This window comes from Crocodylus siamensis, chromosome 7 (assembly GCF_052110815.1).
Source record: "Crocodylus siamensis isolate JL-2025a chromosome 7, ASM5211081v1, whole genome shotgun sequence".
Lineage (NCBI taxonomy): Eukaryota > Metazoa > Chordata > Crocodylia > Crocodylidae > Crocodylus > Crocodylus siamensis.
In genome coordinates, this window is record NC_143401.1 from 57,753,950 (window position 1) to 57,775,113 (window position 21,164).

Genomic DNA, 21,164 nt, shown 5'->3' on the forward strand with positions numbered 1-21,164 from the left:
GCACCCCCGAGGCCGGCTGAGAAGAGCCCGCCCCAGGCAGGAGGCAGCGCCGCGGGCTGACCCGCTGCAGAGAAAACGACGCCTGCAAAACACGCTGCCTCCTCGCCCGAGCGGGGCGCGGCGGCCCCCAGGCTCCGGGTGCCTCGCGGGAGCAGCCCCACCCCAGGCGCACCCAGCCCCGCTCTCACTTTACATAATCGCTGGGCGTCGCTGCTCGGTAGCTGCAGGGTGAGGGCGAGAGCTGGCCCCGCCCCGCAGGGCGCTCGGGCGGGGGATTGGGCGGCGCGTGCGCGGCGGCCCCGCCCCAGAATTCCTGCTGTGCAGCCGGCTGGTGCGGGGCGGCTTCCAGTGGCGAGATGGCGGCCGCGGCGCGTAGGGCGCTGCTGCTCCTCTGCCGGGGCGGCGGCGGGGCGCTGCCCGCCTCCGGCTGCTTCCCCGGCCTGGGCCGGCGCCGCGGGCCGCAGCAGCAGCACAGGACGGTGAGTGCGCGGGCCCCGCCCCGCCGCGCCGCGCCCTTCAGGCGCTTGCGGGAGCCGCGGGGGGCGGGAGCCGCCCGCCGCAAGTTGCAGCGTCCCCCCGTGGCGGCGCGGCGCGGCTCTGCAGTGATTCGGGGGATGCCCGCGCCGCGCTCTTCCCCTCCCGCAGCGCGATGCCGGGCTCGCCGGTCCCCGCACTCCCTGTCCGGGCTCGCTTCCGAACCGAGCCGGAGCCTCTCGCGCCCCAGCCAGTGGCTTCTCTTCCGTGGCGCTGCCCCGAGCCTCCCGCCTCGGCGCCGCGGTTGAGCCCCGCTGAAGTTGTGCTGGGCGCCGGGTGCCTGCAGGCCGGGCGGGGGCCCCCTCTTTCCGGTGCGCTGCCCGGGGCTGGCGGCGCTGAGGAAAGCCCGAGCCTCCCGGGCAGGAAGGAGGAAGGTGGCTGCGGGGCAGGCCCTGGCCAAGGCTCGGAAGAATCGTGCCGTAGTGTCAGACTTCCTGCTGACGCTTCGGGGAAGAACCCGCGCTTTGGGCAAAGAGATTGAATGGCTTTAAGTTTAGCAGGGACCTCCCTGTCTTGGCAAAAATGTCGCCTTGGACTGCCGAGTCCTCTGTGCCTTTGTTTGGTGCTCATGAACTTTCTTTTTGACTTTTGTCTTCAGGGTCCCACTTATTTTGTTAGTTTAATGCCATGCCACCGCCTTCCTTAGCACTTCCTGCTTGACTCAAATTTGTACAGGCGTTAAAGTGAACAAATGCAGTTAATAAAATGTGTGCAGCCTGTGACGGTGGTATGCGGGGGCAGAGTACAGGCCAAGGATCGGTTCTGATACCTGCAGGAAAGCACTGTTCGTTGATTTTACCGTTTTCTCTCTTGCATATCTAGTCTCTGCTGTATAACCATCTTTTCATTAATTTTGAATAGAAAGTGCTGTAACCTTAGAGGGTCTATGCGACTCCGCTGCAGTAACTTTTACTGGAAAATAAAGTGAAAAGAAATGTGATGTTCTTAAATACACCTGTATATAGATAACTTAAAGCTAAAAGAAGCATGAGCTCTTAACAGTTCAAGCAGAAAAGCCTGATTTTTTTTTTTTGAGCCTATCCTATAATTTCCAGATATAAACTTACATTTGTAACTGATCCCTGTTCTTGTTCTGCTTCTAATACTGTTTTTTTTTTATGCAGGGAAGAAATTTAAGCATCACCTTCCCTATAGACTTATTTAGGGAACAGGCAAGTCATCTGTACATAAGCATCTGAAGAGGGAGGGTTTTGAATCCTTGTAGAGTACAGTGAAGTAAGGTGTGTGGTAAGAGAAGTGGCAGAAACTGGCCTGTTGAATGCTGTATAAGATTTTAAAAAGATTGGTTCCATGCATCTTGTTCATCACTACTTTGCGCATTGATACTCATTTCCACCAGTCTTAAGCAGATTACAAGCGAAATCTCCTTAAGCAAGTGGTAGAAGTACCAAACAGGTCTGTAAGGGAAGGTTTATATTTGAGACCTTGAGAGTATATTTTTGACTTCTCTAATCAAGCAAAGAAATCAAAAAAGTCATTTTGGCCACCTGATCTTGTGAGATGTTCAATTCAACTAATGTATATTGCAGTTATGTTCTGGGTCAGTTTTTTAAAAATGACTGTGAGAATTAAGTCTCTTTCAAGTGGGATAACTAGTGAGCACTAAATAGAAATGATATTGATGGCTATTGTAAGCAATGTGAGACTAGCATAGTTAATTTTGGTGGCAGCTGAAGGAAAGGGCAAGTTTTATTTTAATTGGGCTTGATTTTTTTTTCTTGTTTTTTGATTTCTAAAATGTGTCGTCTTTTTGAGAGAGATGTTGAATTTTCTCTGCCCTAGATTAACAAACACATATTACACAAACAACACAAGGGTAAAATCATAACTTCAGTATGAGGGGAATTTTATAGTGTGTGGAGACTTGTTATTCTTGCAAGGAAAGTAAAACAGAAAAACAGTCTTCACTGAGCAGCCATCTATTGCATACGGTAGGTGGCACTGTCTGTTGGTCTGTATCTTGAATGAGTCCTGGGAATGCCTCTGACTTCTATTGCTCGAGCATGTGGGTTTGACCCTCAGTGTATTAGCTGAGTCATTAGTTAATAGTAATTGTAAGATTAATCTTGCATATGAACCTGGGACTAACTTCTTATGGGTGCAGAGAGGAGCTTGAAGGATGAAAGGAGTGTGATTAAAATACAAATTCAGAATGGATTCTTTTTCTGCTGTCTTCCAATGTCAGTAAAGTGATATGTTGTTGTGTCATAATCAAAGTGTTGGACTGCATTTAGAGACCTACTCAAGATTTCTGTAGAAAATCAGAACATCGCTTATGTTGGGAATGGTGATTATGAACTGTTGTTTTGTCTTTGCTTGAAAAACCATGTGTATGCTTCCAGCAATTAGGCATGTAGTGCCTTATTGCAGAAAAATGTTGGGGAATCAGTGTAAAATTTTCAAGTAATGTTTATAAACAACTGTGGAAACAATACCAATAACAGCCTAACGTACCTCCCCCCACACTTGCAGTCAAGTGAGCAAACTACTCCATTTTGAAATCTTCATGTAGTTCTTATAGAAGTCCTTTGTTTTATGTTTGTTTATGACTTTCTTCTATGGCTTTGCATGGATGTATCTCAATGGATTGTCTCAGTAAAGTAACAAGTTGCATTAATTATGTGAGGAAAAAGCTTTCAGTATGATTTGCAACAATATATATGACACAATTCCTAAGAACTGTAAAAAAGCCTCTGAAAACGTAAAACTATTTAAATTGCTTGGTAATTGTGACTCTTTCTTCCTAGTTTCAGTTTAAGCCTGACTTGGAGCATGATTCCTCAGAGCAGGGAGACACTGGATTCTGTTTAAGGCATAAATTCCTATTCACTTCAATTGAAAAGTAGCTCTAGTGATTACTATGTTTCTGTAGTTATAGAATGCCCAGCTATCTAAAGGTAGCAGTTCATTTAATATTTTGATTATTAATTAAGTCTACCCTGTAATTGGTACAACATAAAACATAAGCACTTTGGTTGTGGTATAATTACCTATTGGTAATTAGTTAAATCTTGCAATCAAACAACTAGAATTACTTATTTTCTGAGCTAATCTGGCCCTTGGAAGTACTAAACTTTGCTTCCCAATATATTTATAAACTTTAAAAGGTGATTTTAATGGCTAAGAAACTGAAATTTATGTACTGAATGAGTGTGCTGACCAGGCAAAGAGTACCTTGACCATGTGAAAAAGCTAAACAGATGTTTAAAAAAAATACATGGGTCTTATTTCTTCACTTGTGACGCTCCACAAAATGTGATTGTGACATCCTAGCTGTGCACAGGTTGCTAGAGGTGTGAACAAGCCTGGAGACAGAACAATAAAAATCACCCTTTCAAAATATCATCTTCTTTGGGGACACGGGAGATAAACGAATTTGCCCGAGCCATTTTGGCTGCTCCAGTGGAATCTTCCATTAGCTGTCATGTCACTTAGCTACTTTATGGGATTTTGGCAAGTCTTCTGTAGGACCTAATGTTGCAGAGGCTTTTGTTCTTAGTAGTGCATGTGGATGGAGTCTGTTATAAAAACTATGCAAGTTTTCTTCCATGTAATCTAATGTCTTCTGTTTTAATGTGATATGGGGTGGGGCAGGGAGCGTAAAAAATAGTGGAGCTGAATGCTATAGCACAATATGGAAAAAGCATGGTTTTGGGGAAAAATGCAGAACCTAATGGAAGAGATTGCTGTACTCCCTCTTCCATACAGAGTGAAATTCTAATGTGCTCATAGATACAGGCTTTTAGTACTGTAAGAAGGATGAATCACAAAAGAGCAAGGTGAATGTCAAGAATGCGTTTGCAACCATGTCAAGTAGTTGAAGATCCAGGAGATGGAAAATTATGCTCTGGTTGTTATACTCTGTCTGTGGAGATGTGGCTAGGTCTATACTCTTGTTTATAGAGATGTGATTAGATCTAGAAGAGAACAGTTGAAGTTAAGAGTGGAGGCATGCGTGTGTGTGAGAGGAGGTGGAACAAAAGAACTCAAATGGGCCAAAGGCACTGCTTCCTTGGTAGTCTTAAAATGAAAGGGAATTAGGAAGGTGAGTGGGACCAGTGGATGAATATGAGAACGGGAGGTGGAATGTTTTATATGTGAAATGGAAAGAAAGCAAGGGGTGCTCTTTGGGTGTAGGCTGGAGACCAGGAGTATTGATAGATAGCACAAATGGGATATCCTTTTCTGTACTTCACAGGGCAGAAAGATTACAGGCAGAAAGAAGTGCATACTTGTCAGGTTCCTCCTTGAAAGTCACAAGATCTTGGATGTAAAGAATGAAAGTTTAAGGAAAGAGTTGAAGCCATCAGCAGGAGATGGGTTTCACATTGTAAAAGTAAAGGGGTAATCCTGTTTGGCCTGGAAAATGGCAAAAAAGGAGTGGAAGAAGCTAGATTTGAGACTGAATAAGGGAAGAGAGACTAGAAGTAGGTGTTGTAGTAGGGACCTTGCAGTGAGAGAGAGAGTTGAGATCATGGTGCTGAAGAGGCATTGGTAACCTGCTGGAGGAGCTGAGATGGTATATAGACAATTGATAAATAAAATTGGAGAAACAGTGCTTAATTTAAATAAGGTTGAAGGAGTGATCATTTTATACAGCTGAGGAGTTCATCCATTTTTTTCAAAGCCATATGTAAATATAGGAAACTAAGGGGAAATTTGCTAAAGGTAAGTGGAGACTGGGAATGGCAGAAGTCAAAATCTGAGTAGTAGTAGAGGTTGGGGAAAGGCACATGAAACTCAGTGGCAGGAAGGGGTAGATGACAAATTGCTGAAAAGTGTGAAGAAAACAGCAGAAATGGTAGAGGAAGATTCAGCTTCATGTCTAAGGGGGGCTGACCTTAGATTTAATAATTCACGTGATTTAGTAATACTTTTCATGTAGAGCAAAATAGGGGATTCATGGCAAGGCCATTCTGAACAGCAGAAGTGGAACTGAATGAGACTCCATTGATTTTTTATTTATTTATTTTCTTTTGGACTGTAGATTTTGAAGAGTCCATTGCAGAATGAATTGAGTATTGGAGTGGTAGTGTTTGATAAAAAGTGCAATACCTGACCTCATAAGCAGGTGTACTGGATAGTATTATACACCAGCCACGGTTGGTATAGAGGGCTTCTCATCACTGTAGCCTCTGCTCACTGTCACTGCTGAAAAGCATTGCAAGAAAGACCAATATAACAGCCAGTAATGCCACTGGCTTTTAGGAATTTGAGATGGACGGCTGTAAGGTGTATGGAGTGCATATGGAGTCTATTCTGTAATACATTCTGGATGTAATGTAGCCAGGACTTGCCGGTATTTTACTGTTGGGTAGTTGGCTCTCAAGTGGAAAAAAAGTTCACTGAGCAATGAGAGAGAGAATTGTTTTTAAATGCATGTTTCTGAGGATAGGGATAATTATGGGCAGAAGAACAGGGAAATCTTTTCTTTGATTCCACATTGCAGCTGATTGCTGCTGGCTGCTTGGTGTGGGTGTGGAGGGTAAGCTTTTAATGGTAGCAATTTCATGATACAGGAACATATTTAGGGGGTGGAGAGCTGTCTTTTGCAGAGGACCTTTATGCAGAAATAAACTATAAATATTTTCAAACATGAGCAATAGGATGCTAAAATATAAAAATATACAAAATGTAATCCTCTGCACTGGCTCAGAATACTTATCTTTATAATTTCTTACTGTTAAGAAACAGTGGTGTGATACCTGCTTTCATACAACTTAAGCATTTAGGTGTGTGTCTGGATTCCTGAAATCACAAAAAGTGAGGTTAAAGTTCTCAGTTCAGAGAGTCCAAAGGGCTCTGCGTATGTGCAAAGGTTGTTTGGATGTCAGAGTAACTGCCAAGAGACTCCTATAAAAACAAATAAATAAAGCAAGGGGAATTTATAGATATGATACCTAATGGAATTATTCTAGTAATGCAGCAAAAATGCAGATGTATTCAGGCTATTTTTTTTTTTTAATTTCCCAAGTTTTGGAGAAGAACACTGGGTTTACTAGTTCCCAACAGCAGTCTGAATGCATTTAGGATTTAATGGAAGTTGTTCAGTACTGCATGTATTCATGTATGATCAAGAAACATGGTAAGCATATTCTTTTCAAAATAATTTGGTAACAGTCTCTTTATTCTTAATTATGCTTTAAATGATATGAACTTTCTTATTCTGAAAGCTGCAAGGGACCTGTTGGGTCATCAGATCCACAGATACACTATTACATCCAGTTACCTATCGCAGAGCTACTCAGATGTATTGAATACCATTTTAAACTTGTGTGGATGTTTAAAATTGTACCAATCAGTAACTTCAGTGATAATCTGTAGCATTTTTATCTACGCAGAGTCTTGTTACAGATCTTGTGTGTCTGCATGTATTTGATTAAGGTTGAACTAATTTCAACCCAAAGGGTCACCACTTTTACTTACAGAAATAGGGCTGGAAGGGATCTCCAGGGATCATCTAGTCCAGCCTGCTGCCAGAGGCAAGATCATCGCAATCCAAACCATCCCATACAATCCATAATCTAACCTTTATACAAGACTACCATCAACCCTGACATAACACAGACCTAACATCCTAACTTGCCATAGGTGAAGCAGAAGAACCATGCCTACTTCAGGAAATGATACTTAAAAGTTAAGTGTTCAACATTATAACTTCTAAACAAGTGTTCAGTAGACTCTGAAGCACCATTGACTGTCAAGAATACCAGAGGGCTTGTGGCAGGGCATGACCTAGGGGTGGCCCCCCTACCCTGCCAAATTGGTTTCGATGTACCCTCACTATCTCGCCTGCCACATCTTTGATGTTGATATTGTTAAAGGGAGGCTGCCTTTTTACCTTCTTTGGCACGGTGCCCTGAGATGTCCCAGTCTATGCCCTGCCTTTGCTGACACTGCACTATCGCCTCTGGGCTACATGTGGGTCCTACCGTCACCCATGCCCTCACAGGTCCTCTGGCTCGTCTTTCGCCACTGCCCATGCCCTCATGGACGCTCTTGCCCACCCTGGGGCCTTTCACTGTGCTTGGGGCTCAGGTGGCCATAGCCGTGCCTGGCCCCCTTTCTCCGTGCTCAGGTGGCCATAGCCATGCCTGGCCCCCACAGCACTGTGTCCCTTCTCAGGGCTGGGGTCAGTGCACCCCTAAATGTTGTGCCCTCTCTGGCACTGGGGTCCCCACACTACTGTGAAGCCCCTATGAGGCCTCCTCCAACCCCCATTAGCCTCACCCTGAAGTGCCCTGCGACACACCTTCCCCTTTACGTTCAAGACTCCCTAGGAGCAGGGCACATTATATTCCTTGTATGTTGACCTAAGCATTTTGTGTCCTCAATGTAATTTTTTGCCACTTTTGGAAGCAAAGTGTTGATCTCTAATAGCTTGGAATCTGAACTTAAAACAGTGCCATAAAGTTTATAGATGGGTTCTAACGTGTGTATTTGACTTGTTTTATACAAACAACCTACATCTCCAAGTGGGAGCAGCTAAATATGGTTTTTCTTGATGTACAGCTCATAAACTCATAGGAAAGCTGCTGATGCTTGAGTCTGTTGCTCCTAGTCCTGTCCCCTACAGCCACAGAGAAAAGCCCACCTCCATCCTCTCTGTAATTGTCCTTCAGGTATTTCAAGACTGTTATCAACTCCCCCCTCAGTCTTTTTGTCTTTATACTAAATAACCAGAGGTCTTTTAGCCTTTTTTTCATATGCCTTGTCTCCCAGGCCTCTGATTCTTTGTTTGTTTGTTTTGGACTCTTTCCAAACTGCTCACCTCCCTGGCAAGTGGGACCCAAAACTCCAGCTGGGGCCTTTCCAGTGCTGAATAAAGCAGAAAAATCACTTCCCTAATTTGCAAGTGATGCTCCTGGTAATACAACCTAGGATGCTGTTGGCTTTCTTGCAGCAAGAGCACACTGTTTGCTTGTAATCGGTTTATGATCAACCATAACTCCCAGGTCCTTCTCTGCAGTACTGCAGCCTAAGGCGTCACTCCCCAGTTCGTATTTGTTCATGTGGTTATTCCTTCCCAAGTGCAAGACTTGGCACTTGTCCTTGTTGAATCTAATCTAATTGACTGCATACCATTTCTGCAGTCTATCCAGGTCATTCTGGATCCTAGCCCTGCCCTCTGGAGTGTCTGCAATTCCAGCGAACTTGGTGTCATCCACAAATGGATGCTAAGTATGCATTCAATTTCATCTTCCAAATCAATAATGATGATATTTAGCGATAGTAGATCCAGAACAGACCCTTGGGGAACCCCACTTGATACCTCCTCCCAATTAGACATTGAGCTGTTGAGGACTGCTTTGCTGAGTATGATGATTCAACCAGTTGCATATCCTCTTTACAGTTGTTTCATTTAGTCTGTATTTCCTTAGCTTGTTAATGGGAATGTCATAAAGACAGTGTCAAAAGCCTTGCTAAAGTCAGAGTATACTGTGTCTGCTGCTTTCTTCTCCTCTACAGAGCCAGGCATTACTTGTTCTTGGTGGATCCATGCTGACTGTTCCTGATCACCTTCTTCTCCTCTAGGTGCTTCATAATGGATCCCTTGAGGACCTGCTTTGATCTTTCCAGGTATAGAGATCAGGCTGACTGGTCTTCAGTTCCCCAGATCCTCCTTCTTTCTTTTCTTTAAAGATGGGCATTATATTTGCTCTGTTGCAGTCATCTGGGACCTTACCTGATGTCCATGAGTTCTCAAAAAAGGATAGTCAGTGTCTCCAAAATTAGTTTGGCCAATTCCTTTGGTATTTTCAGATGCATCCCATCTGGCCCTGCCAACTTGAAAGCATCTAGCTTCTCTAAGTGAACCCTAAACTGTTCTGCCGTTACTTTAGGCCATTTGTCTCCTTCCTTATCTGTTCAGAACAACTTAAGAAATCCAAGTTAAAAATTGCTTGGACCAGGTTTGCATTTCAGTCCCATTGATCTTGTCTGATCGTTGTATTCACACTTGGTCCACAGAACTCATAAGCTCTGGGAGTCCTAGGATAGCAAGGCTTCTGTTGTCACAAATCAGTAAGAATAAGTCTCATCTGCAGGGAGTTTTTACATATTAGGCCTGTCACCAGTATTACCAGCAATTGTGTTGAGCATGGGAGATTTTTTTCATAGAACTTTTTAGTGTCAATATACCCTTATTTAAAATTGTAATTAGTCTATGCACAGCTTCTGTTCAGTTGCATCTGTTATAAATAATAAAGACTTAACCATAGACATACCACAGTAAATCAGTTGGAAGGATGCTTCTTTGAATGCCTTCCCTGGGTACCCTTTAAAAAGGTCCAGCAAATTTAACTCTACTTTTTCTTTAGTAATAGGGAACCCCACACGATTGAACTTGGCTTTCTTGTTAGCGAAGAGAAATTTATTGTGCCCTGTCTCATTTACTTAAATAAAACAGTTTGGTTAAGGTAGCTTGTTTTGTGTACATCATTGTTAGCTGCTGTTTATGCATAGTGGTTAGCACAGTACTCAATTTATTTCTTATGCTGCAGAAGAGACCAGAGGACTTGTCTGAACCATTTGGTGTTAGAAAGATGTCCCATTCCCAGAAAATAAGAGCTGGATCCACTCTCTGTTTCCTTGCATCTGTGGTGTTCCTGGCTGAGGTGAACTGATGGAGACACTTCTTTCTTAGAATAGATCAGTATTGCCCCTTAGCTATTGATGACACTGATTGAAAATCAAAAGGGTGTCTTCTGTCTTTCTTGCCACAGTACAGAGGCTGTTAGTGAATATACTTTGAAGGGCTCAGTAGTCCGGAGGCTGAGGGGACTGATTTTTCAGGATTTTCTGTAGTTTTATAGAGCGGGGGTTGGCTATCTGCTCCCCACAAAGAAACTTGATTAGGCCTACAAAGGTGTTATCCAGCTTGTGTTTTAAGATGAGTTGGCTAATCTCCCACTTCCACCAGTCCAGCTTGCATTTTAGTAATGGGTGACTGATCCTGGCTGCTGCTCCAGCTATCTGTTTCATGTGGAGGGGTGCTTTCTTGGCCCTCTTATCCCTGCATTGCAGCCTCTGCTTACTGTCATAACCAAATTAGCTACTCTGAATCCTTGCTTGCAATGCTTTTCACTGGTGGCAGTAAGCAGAGGCCGCAGTGGGAAAGAGGGGCAAGAGAACAGCCCTCTATTCCAAGCATGGACAAGCTGGAATGACAGCCAGGGATTAGCTGACTGCAGTGCCGGTCAGTTCCCAAGTCTTCCTGTAGAAGACAAACCAGTAGCAAGTTAAAAGTTTTTGGAATACTAAAGTGATTTTTTGTTGTTGTTATACTGGATATAGTTTCATGTGTACCAGATAGTTGAATTTGGGGAATAAGAGGGATGTGCTTCCTCAAATGTGAAACTAGCTAAAGAACTTCCTGTTCTACTGTGGAGTGAGGCTTTGAAGTGAGTTTAGCTATTGAGTAAAGTTGAGAGTGCATTTTGAAACTCTAATTGCATATTAAAATATTGGATTAAATTACTAGATAAGACTACATTTCCTTTGTAATTTCTAGGGAACTTCATGAACCTGTCTGCTGTAATTCTGTAAAAGAACTAGAGGTTGGCTTTTTAACAAAATCCAAACTACTTTCAAGGTTTGAAGGTCCAATAACAATTCATTTGACTAGAGTAAAGAATAATTAAGGCTTTACAGTTGTGTTGCACAGTCTGCGAGTGTGGCTGCATTTATACCAGTGTAGCTTATTTTTTGTATGTGTGAAGCTGCATCTGCCGTGGCAGATGATCTGGTTTCTTAGTTTTGGTGGAAAGAAAAAAAAAAATCACACTCCTGACCAAAGTAGCTGTGCTTGTATGTAATCTGTTTCTAATGTAGGCATTAGCGATGAGATTTCCTACTGAGATGAGAACAGCCTAAATGACCTAATTGCTGTAACTTCATCTCAAGTTTGTACGGTGACTCATATCACCGCATCATTGTTTGATATACAATCTTTGCAGTGCAGAACTCTAAGCTCTTCTTCTTTCTGAGACATTTGCTGCTTGGGAAAGATAGCTGTAATATTGTTTTTTTCTAAAGCCACCTTCATCACTTGTTCTCTGCATTAGTCCACAGAACAGGTAATAAATTCAGTAATTTGTTTCTATTGTCCAAAGGTGCTGAGGCCATTACTGCAAGGAATATGTCTAGTGCTTGTACAGTCATGCTGCTCTTCCAGACTTTAAAAGAATTGTACCTGGTAGTTGCCTCTGTCCCTTACTTTTTGTTTTCTCTAAATCCAATTACTACCACGTCCACATCCCTCAGATTTCTGGAAGACTATGTTGTTACCTTAAAGCAGGGAACCTTACCATTAGATTGGCTTACTTGCTTGGAAAGTTTATCAGTTTCTGATATTGAAATACTGTCACTTAGAGTATGGAATATGTTCATAGAAGCATTCTCTGGATAAACTGCCATGGATATTGCAGGTGTTTTGATTATTGTTTAGCTACTTACTTTTTTGGGCACACTTAAATGACCTGTTTTAGATATTCAAGGACAAGTAAGTCCTTAATATTGGAAAGGAAATGAGTCATCTTTTCTTATATTAAAGCTTTGACAGCCTTTTACTTTCCCCTCATTAATGTCTCATTGCACCTTCTAAAATGACACTTCATTTTAATAAAGATGAAAATATGTAGCTCCAATATGATGTGAAACAATTCTCCCGTAATGTATGATCTCACACTGGCTTGTTGCCTCCTTGTAAAATAAATAAAATAAAGGACCTTCCCTTTCATAAAGAGTGTACATTAAGATTTCTTTAAGTCTCTGTGGCAGCTTTTAGGAATGAATGAAGAAATATAGTGCCACTTTGATAAGTGGGAGAGAACAAATGCAGAGTAATTGAGCTTGTCTTGGGAAATCATTTGAATCATTTGCCCTTCTGGAAGGGATGCCACACAGAGAGATACTGCCTTGTGAAGCCAGCCTTATGAAGCTGATTGGATAATTACAAATTGATTTTGATTGGGGGAATCCAGTTACAGATAGTCCAGTTTGAGAGTAGCCTTGGGTTATACCTGTGTATATAAACAAGTAGTTGCTAAGCTGCATGCTGCCAGCAGAGTCACTTAAAGAATTAATTACCTTTAGTATGTTCCTTTTTTAGTATCGAAGAGTGCAAATGTTTAAGTATTGAGGTGGCCATAGGTGTCCTGGGGTGGTGATAGTTTAAAATGCACAGATCAGGATTGAGAGGAAAAGAAGGGGATGTTAATATGTATAAGCTGGTTATCTGGGCCTTAACATCTTTTAAGCTAATACATTTCCACTGTGGACAGTGACTGATGTGGTACTTTTTTTAAAGCCCTTTTAGTAGAGGTGCACTGATGCATCAGCCCCATATTGGATCCGGCACCATTGTAGGAAAAATTGTGTTGGAAATAGGCTTTTTTTGCCTGATGCAGCCAATGTGGCTGATAAATGCCCTGTGTATATGTGCAGCCTCAGCATGTATGGGGTGAGCAGCTCAGTTCAGCAGCTTGGAGATCAGCATCAGGCTGGTAGGTCTGGTGTGGGGGGAGGGAAGTAGTATTGGGAGGGCAGATCGAGGTCCCCAGGGTGAGGGAGGTAGTGGGGCTGGGGCTGTGGCAGGCGCTGCTCAGCTAGAGCAGGGTGGGTGCAGGATGGAGCTGCGAGCAGCTTGTCTGGGGGATGCTTGGGGGAGGAGGGAGGGATGGCTTCTGCCACTGCATGCACCCCAGGAGAGCATGAGGGGTGTGTGACTCCAGATCTGTGCATGGGGCAGGGTGGGTTGCTGCTGTGGGGTGGGCCTGGGGGCTGTGCTGGGTTTTTTCTGGCAGGAGCTGGGCCAGGCTGTGCTGCATTTGGGGTATGTGGTGGCGGTGCTGGGTGGAGGGATTGGAGGGCTAGGGCAAATTTTGGGATGGCTGCAGCCTTCCCATCCCCACCCCTGTAACCCTCTTCCAGCGCTGCTGGCACCCGTCCCAAACACAGCGCAGCCCAGGCCCTGCCAGAAAAGCCTGGTGCAGCCCTGGCTCTATCCCAGAGTGTTATCTCTCCCCACCCCACACAGATCTGGGAGCACACATCTCCCATATCCTCCCAGGGTGTGTGCAGGGCAGGATCCAACCCCGTGTGCTTCCAGATGAGCTGATCGCAGCTCCGTCCTGTGCCTGCCCCTGTCTTGTTCCCTCCCTCACTACAGGGGCCTCCATCTGCTTATCCCCATCCCCAACACTCTTTCCCTCCTGCCACCCCTTCCCCCACACCAGACTTACCAGCCCAACATGGTCTCCAAGCTGCCTGGCTGCATATTGGAATCGGATCTGTATAGACTGATATGACTCCTTAAAAATCAGCCATCAGTATTGGCCTCCAAAAAAACGCTATCAGTACATCCCTACCTTTTAGCTCTCATTTTACAGGCTAACTTGCTTGCTGCACCTACTATGAGGCCATCATGATTTAGACATTGTAACAAGCAAACACAGACTGTTCTTTCAAGGGATAGCAGCAGACCGTCTTTTGTGTTTCTGATAGACACTGAAATCTTCTATTGTGTGATAGTCAATCTTACATATTACCTTGTAATAGGGAATATTTGAGATTTTTTAAAAAACCACCTTTTGGACTGTGGTCACAGCCTGGAAGTTGTATGTATCAAGTTGCAGCAAGGGAGAGGTTTAGGAAAAACTTTCTCATTAGGTGGGTGATGAAGCACTGGAATGGTTTACCTAGAGAAGTAGTAGAATCTCTGTCCTTCAAAGTTTTTAAGGCCTGGCTCGGCAAACCTTTGGTCTAATTGGGGCTGGTCCTGCTTTGAGCAGGGGGTTGGACTAAATGATCTCCTGAGGTCCCTTCCAACCCTAACTTTCTATGATTCTGTATAGTTAAAAAAAAAAATAAAATGAAAACACTGTGTGAATGTATTGCTGTTTCTAAAGGACCCTGGCTTGGCTTGGAAAAATACTGTGGTAAGTTTTGATTGAACATATTCCATATGGGTCTTGAGAGTATTGCACAGCAAGCTTCTGTAATTTGTCTGAAATATACATGGACTCAAAAGTGGAGCAATCTTGTCAAAGGAGAAACCAGCATTTCGATAGATGAAATTTACTACAGCCAACTATTACAGATTTATGTACAACAAAAAAGACATGCAGGTTCTGTGACCGACTAACAGTATGTCAGACACTGCATGGAGGCAATTAGCATACTGTGGGTGACTGGGTTTAGAGCTGTTTGAGGACTTCATTGCTGCTTTATTTTGGAATTTTTTTCCCTTGCCATTATTCTCAGCTCTACACTACCAAAAGTAATTCAGTTGGTCAACTCTGTACAGACCCTGGAACTGGTAAATGGCAAATAATATCATCAGAGAAGTAAGGCTGAAAGTGACCTCAGGGTGTCATTTAATCCAACTGGGGATGATCAGCTGTGTTTATGGGGCTATATATAATCAGCTGCTGGCAAGCACTGTGAACTATGTTGTCTTTTTGAGATACTGGGTATTATCTCTCTAATGTTTTTGGCCCATTCTTCCCCTTCCAAATACTAGCCAGAGGAACAAGTCCTATGTTACTCCCCTATCCTCTGTTTTTTTGTGTGACAGTGGAATATCATTTGGCAAATCACTAAATTGGACATAATTTTGGGGGGTTCTTTATTTAAAACGAAAATCACAAATACTTCTCCATGAATTGTGAGGTGCTGATAGATTGTCCATTTAAGGCAGAGGATAGCAGCACAGAGGCTCTTAAAACTGTTAAACTCTTCCTTAGTTTCTATTTGCAACACCTTTGACTTCCACATGCTGGCAGAAAAGAGACTTTGATTCATTTAGTTTAAATATATGAACTTGAGGGAGTTTTGTTGATGCATCCCCAGGCTGGCAGCCATTTTAGTGGGCTGAACATGGTGAGCCTCCCCCACGCTTCTGGCTGAGGGGCTGGCAGCCAGGTTGCAGCAGCCATAACTGTTGGCTACTCAGAGGGAGCCAGCATTTTATTTTAGGAAAAGTTTTTGGTTTGTGCTTTTTTTTCAGGGAGCCTGCACTTTTTCGTGGAGCCTGTCTGAAATCATGGTTTTCATGAAAATCATGCAGCTGTGATTTTGGTAGGTCCCTATTTATGGTATTACTAACTTGAAGTCTGGCATAATTTTCTGTGAATTCATTATCTTTTGGAGCTTCTTGTATAGTAGTATCTTGGTTCAATACTTATTACAATTCAGAACCTGATGTATTGTAGGGTTTTCTAGGTGATGCTGGGACACAAATAAATGTAATTCTTATTTGAGACCTAAAGTAACAAATTATAGGTTCAGAAAGTGTACCTTAAAAATGATCAAGCCCCCCCAAAATGAATTGGAACATCAGTTCAGCACCTCATCTTCCCCCAGCCCATGAGACTTGTTGAAATACTGACCCTGTCAGTCTCACCTGAAGAAACCTTGAAGGCAGTTCATTTGTTCTCTCAAAGAAAGTTTGCTCCTTTCGGATAACTTCAGTTGCAGGTTATCTTTTTGTTTTTCCTTGAGTCTCATTACTACAGATAATTATGGAAGTACTTTAAAAAAATTGCACGGAAGTCTTCACTTCCCGGTTCCAAAAATGGAGTGCTTATTGTTCTTGCTTTGTTTTTCTTTTCTTTTTTTTAATTTGAAAAGTAAAAATCACACCTGTTTTCTCTCTACATTACCAACCTGGATGCATATGGTAAATTTGGATCAGAAAGACAGAATCCAGAACATAATGTGAAGGAACTGTTATCAACTATTTTAGAGAAATATTTTGTGTGGCTTTTTTTCTTGTTACTGTTGGAACAGTGAACCCTATTTTACTGTTCTTAGTTTAACACATTTATTTTCTCTTTGATTTAGAATAAATTTATTCCTCTGCCTGGTAGGATGTCTTCAGAAACTGAGGTCCCGGAGGGGAGGGGTGTCAGGTGTCCAAGAAGAGTGGTCGCTCCTTAAGGAGATGATTCTCCAAGCCCAAAGAGAGGTAATCCCAACACTGATCAAAGGAGGCAGGAGGGTGCAAAAGCCCTCATGGCTCACCAAAAGCATCTGGGAACATCTGGCTAAAAGGGAGGCTTACACCCAATGGAAGAGAGGGGCGATCACCAGGGAGGACTATACTCTGGTTGCTCGGGGCTGCAGGGGGGCAGTCAGGAAGGCCAAGGTGGAGATGAAACTGGGACTAGCTACCCAGATCAAGGACAACAAGTAGTCCTTTTTTAAATACACAGGAGGCAAAAAGAAAATACCAGGTAACGTGGAGCCCCTGCAAGACACGCTAGGAAATCTGGTCGTCACACAAGATGACAAAGCTAACCTATTTAACAATTTCTTTGCCTCCGTTTTCCTGAGCAGGGACCAGATCAGCCCCCCCACTGGGACCCCCTCAGGCCCCAGGGGAGACACACCCAGGTCAAGGGTCAGTGAGGATCTAGTCAAGGACTGGATGTATTTAAATCAGCTGGTCCGGACAATCTCTACCCCAGAGTGCTGAGGGAATTAGCTGAGGTCATTGTGGGACCCCTGGCATGACTTTATGAGCACTCATGGTACTCTGGTGTGGTGCCAGAGGACTGGAAGAGGGCCAATGTGGTTCCCATCTTCAAAAAAGGGAGGAAGGAGGACCCAGGAAACTATAGGCCAGTCAGTCTTACCTCGATCCTGGGTAAGCGTTTTTGAAAGAATCATCCTGGCGCATGTCCGTGAGGGGCCAGCAGGGGAGGTTATACTTAAGGACAACCAACATGAGTTCATTAGAGGCAGGTCCTGTCAGACCAACCTGGTGGCCTTCTGTGACCAGGTCACCAAGTCCTTAGATGCAGGGGTAGCAGTGGACATAGTCTTTCTGGACTTTATGAAGGCCTTCAACACTGTCTCTCACCCCATTCTCATTAAAAAACTGGGGGACTGTGGGTGTTGACACCTACACAGTCAAATGGGTCACTAACTAGCTAGAGGACCGCACCCAGAGGGTGGTGGTGGACGGGTCATTTTTGACCTGGAGGGATGTGGGTAGTGGGGTCTCCCAGGGCTTGGTCCTTGGTCCTGCACTGTTCAATATCTTCATCAGTGACTTGGACGAGGGGGTAAAAAGCACCCTGTTCAAATTTGCTAAGTTGTGGGGGGATGTGAGCATGCTAGACAGCAGGAATAGGCTGCAGTCGGACCTAGATGGGTTACAGGGGTGGGTGGATGAGAGCAGGATGGGTTTCAAGACTGACAAGTGCAAGGTGCTGCACCTGGCGAGGAAGAACCAGCAGCATACCTCCAGGCTGGGGAACTCCCTTCTCATCAGTGCGGAGACAGAAAAGGATCTTGGAGTCAGTATTGATGCCAAGATGAACATGGGCCAGCAGTGTGGGGATGCAGTCAGGAAGGCCAGCCGCACCTTGTCATGCATCCACAGATGCATCTCTAGCAGATCCAAGGAGGTGATGCTCCCCCTCTATGTGGCACTGGTCAGGCCGCAGTTGGAGTACTACGTCCAGTTCTGGGTGCTGCACTTCAGGAGGGATGTCGACAGCATGGAGAGGGTCCAGAGGAGGGCCAACCGCATGATCAGGGGACAGCAGGGCAGGCCCTATGAGGAGAGCCTCAGGGACCTGATCCTGTTCAGCCTCCACAAGAGAAGGCTGAGGGGGGATCTAGTGGCCTGTTGCAAACTAGTCAGAGGGGACCAGCAGGCATTGGGGGAGTCCCTGTTCCCCCGAGCACTGCCAGGAGTGACTAGAAATAATGGTCACAAGCTGGCAGAGGGTAGATTCAGACTAGACATCAGCAGCCGCTACTTCATGGTCAGGGTGGCTAGGATCTGGAACCAACTTCCAAGAGAAGTGGTGCTGGCTCCTACCCTGGGGGGTCTTTAAGAGGAGGCTAGATGAACACCTTGCAGGGGTCATTTGACCCCAGTACTTTTTCCTGCCATGGCAGGGGGTCAGACTTGATGATCTGCTCAGGTCCTTTCCGACTCTACCAACTATGAAAGGCAAGTTCTACCATGATGCTTCTTAAAAGATTAGGCTTTTCAGAGAAAAGGGTGTGGTTCAAAAGATAAATTAAGGCTGTTATTTCCTGTTCATTTCAAACATATGCCTTTCTGTTTCAGATTAATACTAGGGAACCAAAAAGGCTTTGGGGTTAAATATCAGAAAATCATTTATGGGGTCCAGAGGATTGCTGTTAAGAATGAATGAGCTATATTTTTATGTGCAATAAATGTACTCTTTAGAGGAAAAATGGCTTGAAGGGGTCTGTCTGATAATATGTGTTCCATTCACATGGGATCTCTTAGCTTTCTGCAAAGAAAGTTAGGGAACGTTTCATCATGTGGCATGTTGCAAATGCATAACTGCATCTGCTGCGTGAAAGGTTCATAGGGAGCATGCTGCCTGCTGCAAAAACTGTTGGCACCACAGTAGTATTTATTTTATGGTACAGATCACAATACAATGAAGTGCTGGGCTAAATTCTTGGCAGTTTTGATGCTTATTAATAGGCAGGGTATTACTATTCCCTCTAATATGGGGATACTGTACATACTGGTAGCTTTTTATTTTGTTCTTATTTTTTAATGGGTTGGGTAGCTGCAAAAGACTTCAATAGCTGTGTGTCCTTCTGAGTAAGACTTGTGTACAAGCAATATGTATTACTAATTATAGGAAATATGCAACAAAAGCTCATCTGTGAGGAAGAGAGCTATATTGAGGAATGTTACCTTCCTGCTGCAGCTTTCAGATAAGCTGTTCTTGTGCTTGTTTGATTGACTTGTAAGAAATGTGATGCAGCTCTATTTCTGTTTGGCTGTCCCTCAGACTGAGCCATTGTCATGCACCACTCAGAAGTACTGAATCAGCAAAAGGGAATGTTATTTGGCATGTTTTGCAGGAGTTTGATTAGTAAGTAGGCTAGTGAAGACCAGGCTATAGTAAAAAGAGTTATCTGAAAACCTAGATTGTTTAGGCTGCAGTCTGTGTGCAACCACTTTTAGAGTGAATTCACAGACTTAATTATAAGTTAGCCATTGTGAAATACTTGGGGTTTTAGCTTGAAGGTGATGCTTTAAGGTCTGAAAGGTGCTTTGTATCTAACAAGGTTTCCTATTAACAGAGCTCTTTTCTGTTCTTAAGTATAATACAACCTAGTATAGTATTGTACTAGTCTGTAAGAGAATATGCTGGATGGGGGAGCAAGGCTCTGGAAGGAAATAGGTGGATAGTTGATGGCTTTTTCCAGTTTGTTTATAGCAAACATATGCTTATCCTGTTTGGATGAAGTTGTGGGGGTGGTGCTGGTAGATACAGATGGAGAAGCTGTTGCACACACTGGGTCATCCATCCCTACTTGTTTTGAGGTGAATATGACTGACTGCCAAGTATCAATCAGGAAGCTGACAGTCCAAAGCACAGAGATTGAATTGGTGGCTGCAGATATTTGTGGCTTTTGGCTTCATAGTTTAATAGAAATGTGGTGCCTACATTTATTTTATCTTCTTGAGGTAAAGACCCATCTATCTGTCACTCATCCTTAGTAGTATTTTTAAGTCTTAATGTTTGAAGTAATTCTTCTGTAAAGACCTATCCCCAGGACGCCATATTTCGACGTCATTGACCGGTAAGGTGCAGGAGGAATGATTTACATAAGCAGTCTCAATTACCTGACAGATGAGCTATACAGATTCTTGGTCCTTTCCCAATTCATCTCCTGGGTTTGGAAGGAAGCTAAGGATACACCAAGGGAGTTTAAGAGCAACTAATATTCAGCTACCTATTTAAACAGTGTTTATGACTTCATTATTTTAAGCATTAATTTTATTTTGCAAACGATTTATTTTTATGTCTCATTTTTGATGCTTTCTATTCAAGTATCCTTGTATGTTATGCAGTCTTAACTATTTAATTCCATAAGCATTTAACTCTGGCCCCTTCTGTAATATTATCTACTGCTTGCTATTTCTAGCATGGTTGTAGCTGCAACCTTTGTTTGGTTTCACTTGTTTTAATCAATAACAACAAATGGAAAAAACCCATACCATTTGAAGTTGTCATCTCTCTCATTCCTAAGCAAATTAATAACGTACTAGCCCGATTTGAATGGAACACTTGGAAGTCTGCTTGAAGTACAGTAAAAACCCTGTTATCTGGCATGAATCGGGAGTGGGAGGTGCTGGGTATCTAACAATTCCGGTTACCTGAGGCTTGCTGTTTTCTGCTTTCAGAGCAGGGCGGGATGGCGGTGGCCATATGCAGAGTGGCAGCAGTGCAGGGTAGACGTTTCAGCTGGATGCAGAGTAGTGGCAGCACCGGATGGTGGGTGGCGGTGGTAGCTGCTACGTGTGAGCTTCCCGCCCCCACGTTGTCCATCCAGCCTGCCAAAATTCCAGTTAATAGAGTATTCTGGTTAGTAAAATGCTGGATAAACTGGGTTTTTGCTATAGTTGCTTTAAATGCTTCTACTGGTTTGAAATGACATATATATTTACATGGCATACATGGGAGAAAGATTAAAACCCATAGTATGGAAGAGTATAAGGAACTGGACACAAGAATTCAATCAGTGCACAATGAAGAAAAGGAAAAATGGCTTCATGAAAAATGGATAGAGATAGAAAAATAAAGGGATTAAAG

General features: G+C 43.6%; 1 protein-coding gene across 2 annotated transcripts in view; it reads left to right on the forward strand.

Annotated features, from left to right (window-relative positions):
• The first annotated feature begins 241 nt into the window (after positions 1-241).
• Positions 242-21,164, forward strand: part of MCU (mitochondrial calcium uniporter) — a 151,107-nt gene continuing 130,184 nt past the window's right edge. Inside the window, exon 1 of one of the 2 annotated variants that reach the window (XM_090057828.1) lies at positions 242-479. In XM_090057828.1, the coding sequence (XP_089913954.1) occupies positions 357-479 (123 nt within the window). In that variant the 5' untranslated portion in view covers positions 242-356. The remainder of the gene's footprint in view (positions 480-21,164) is intronic. The other variant, XM_090057829.1, reaches the window with a different exon arrangement.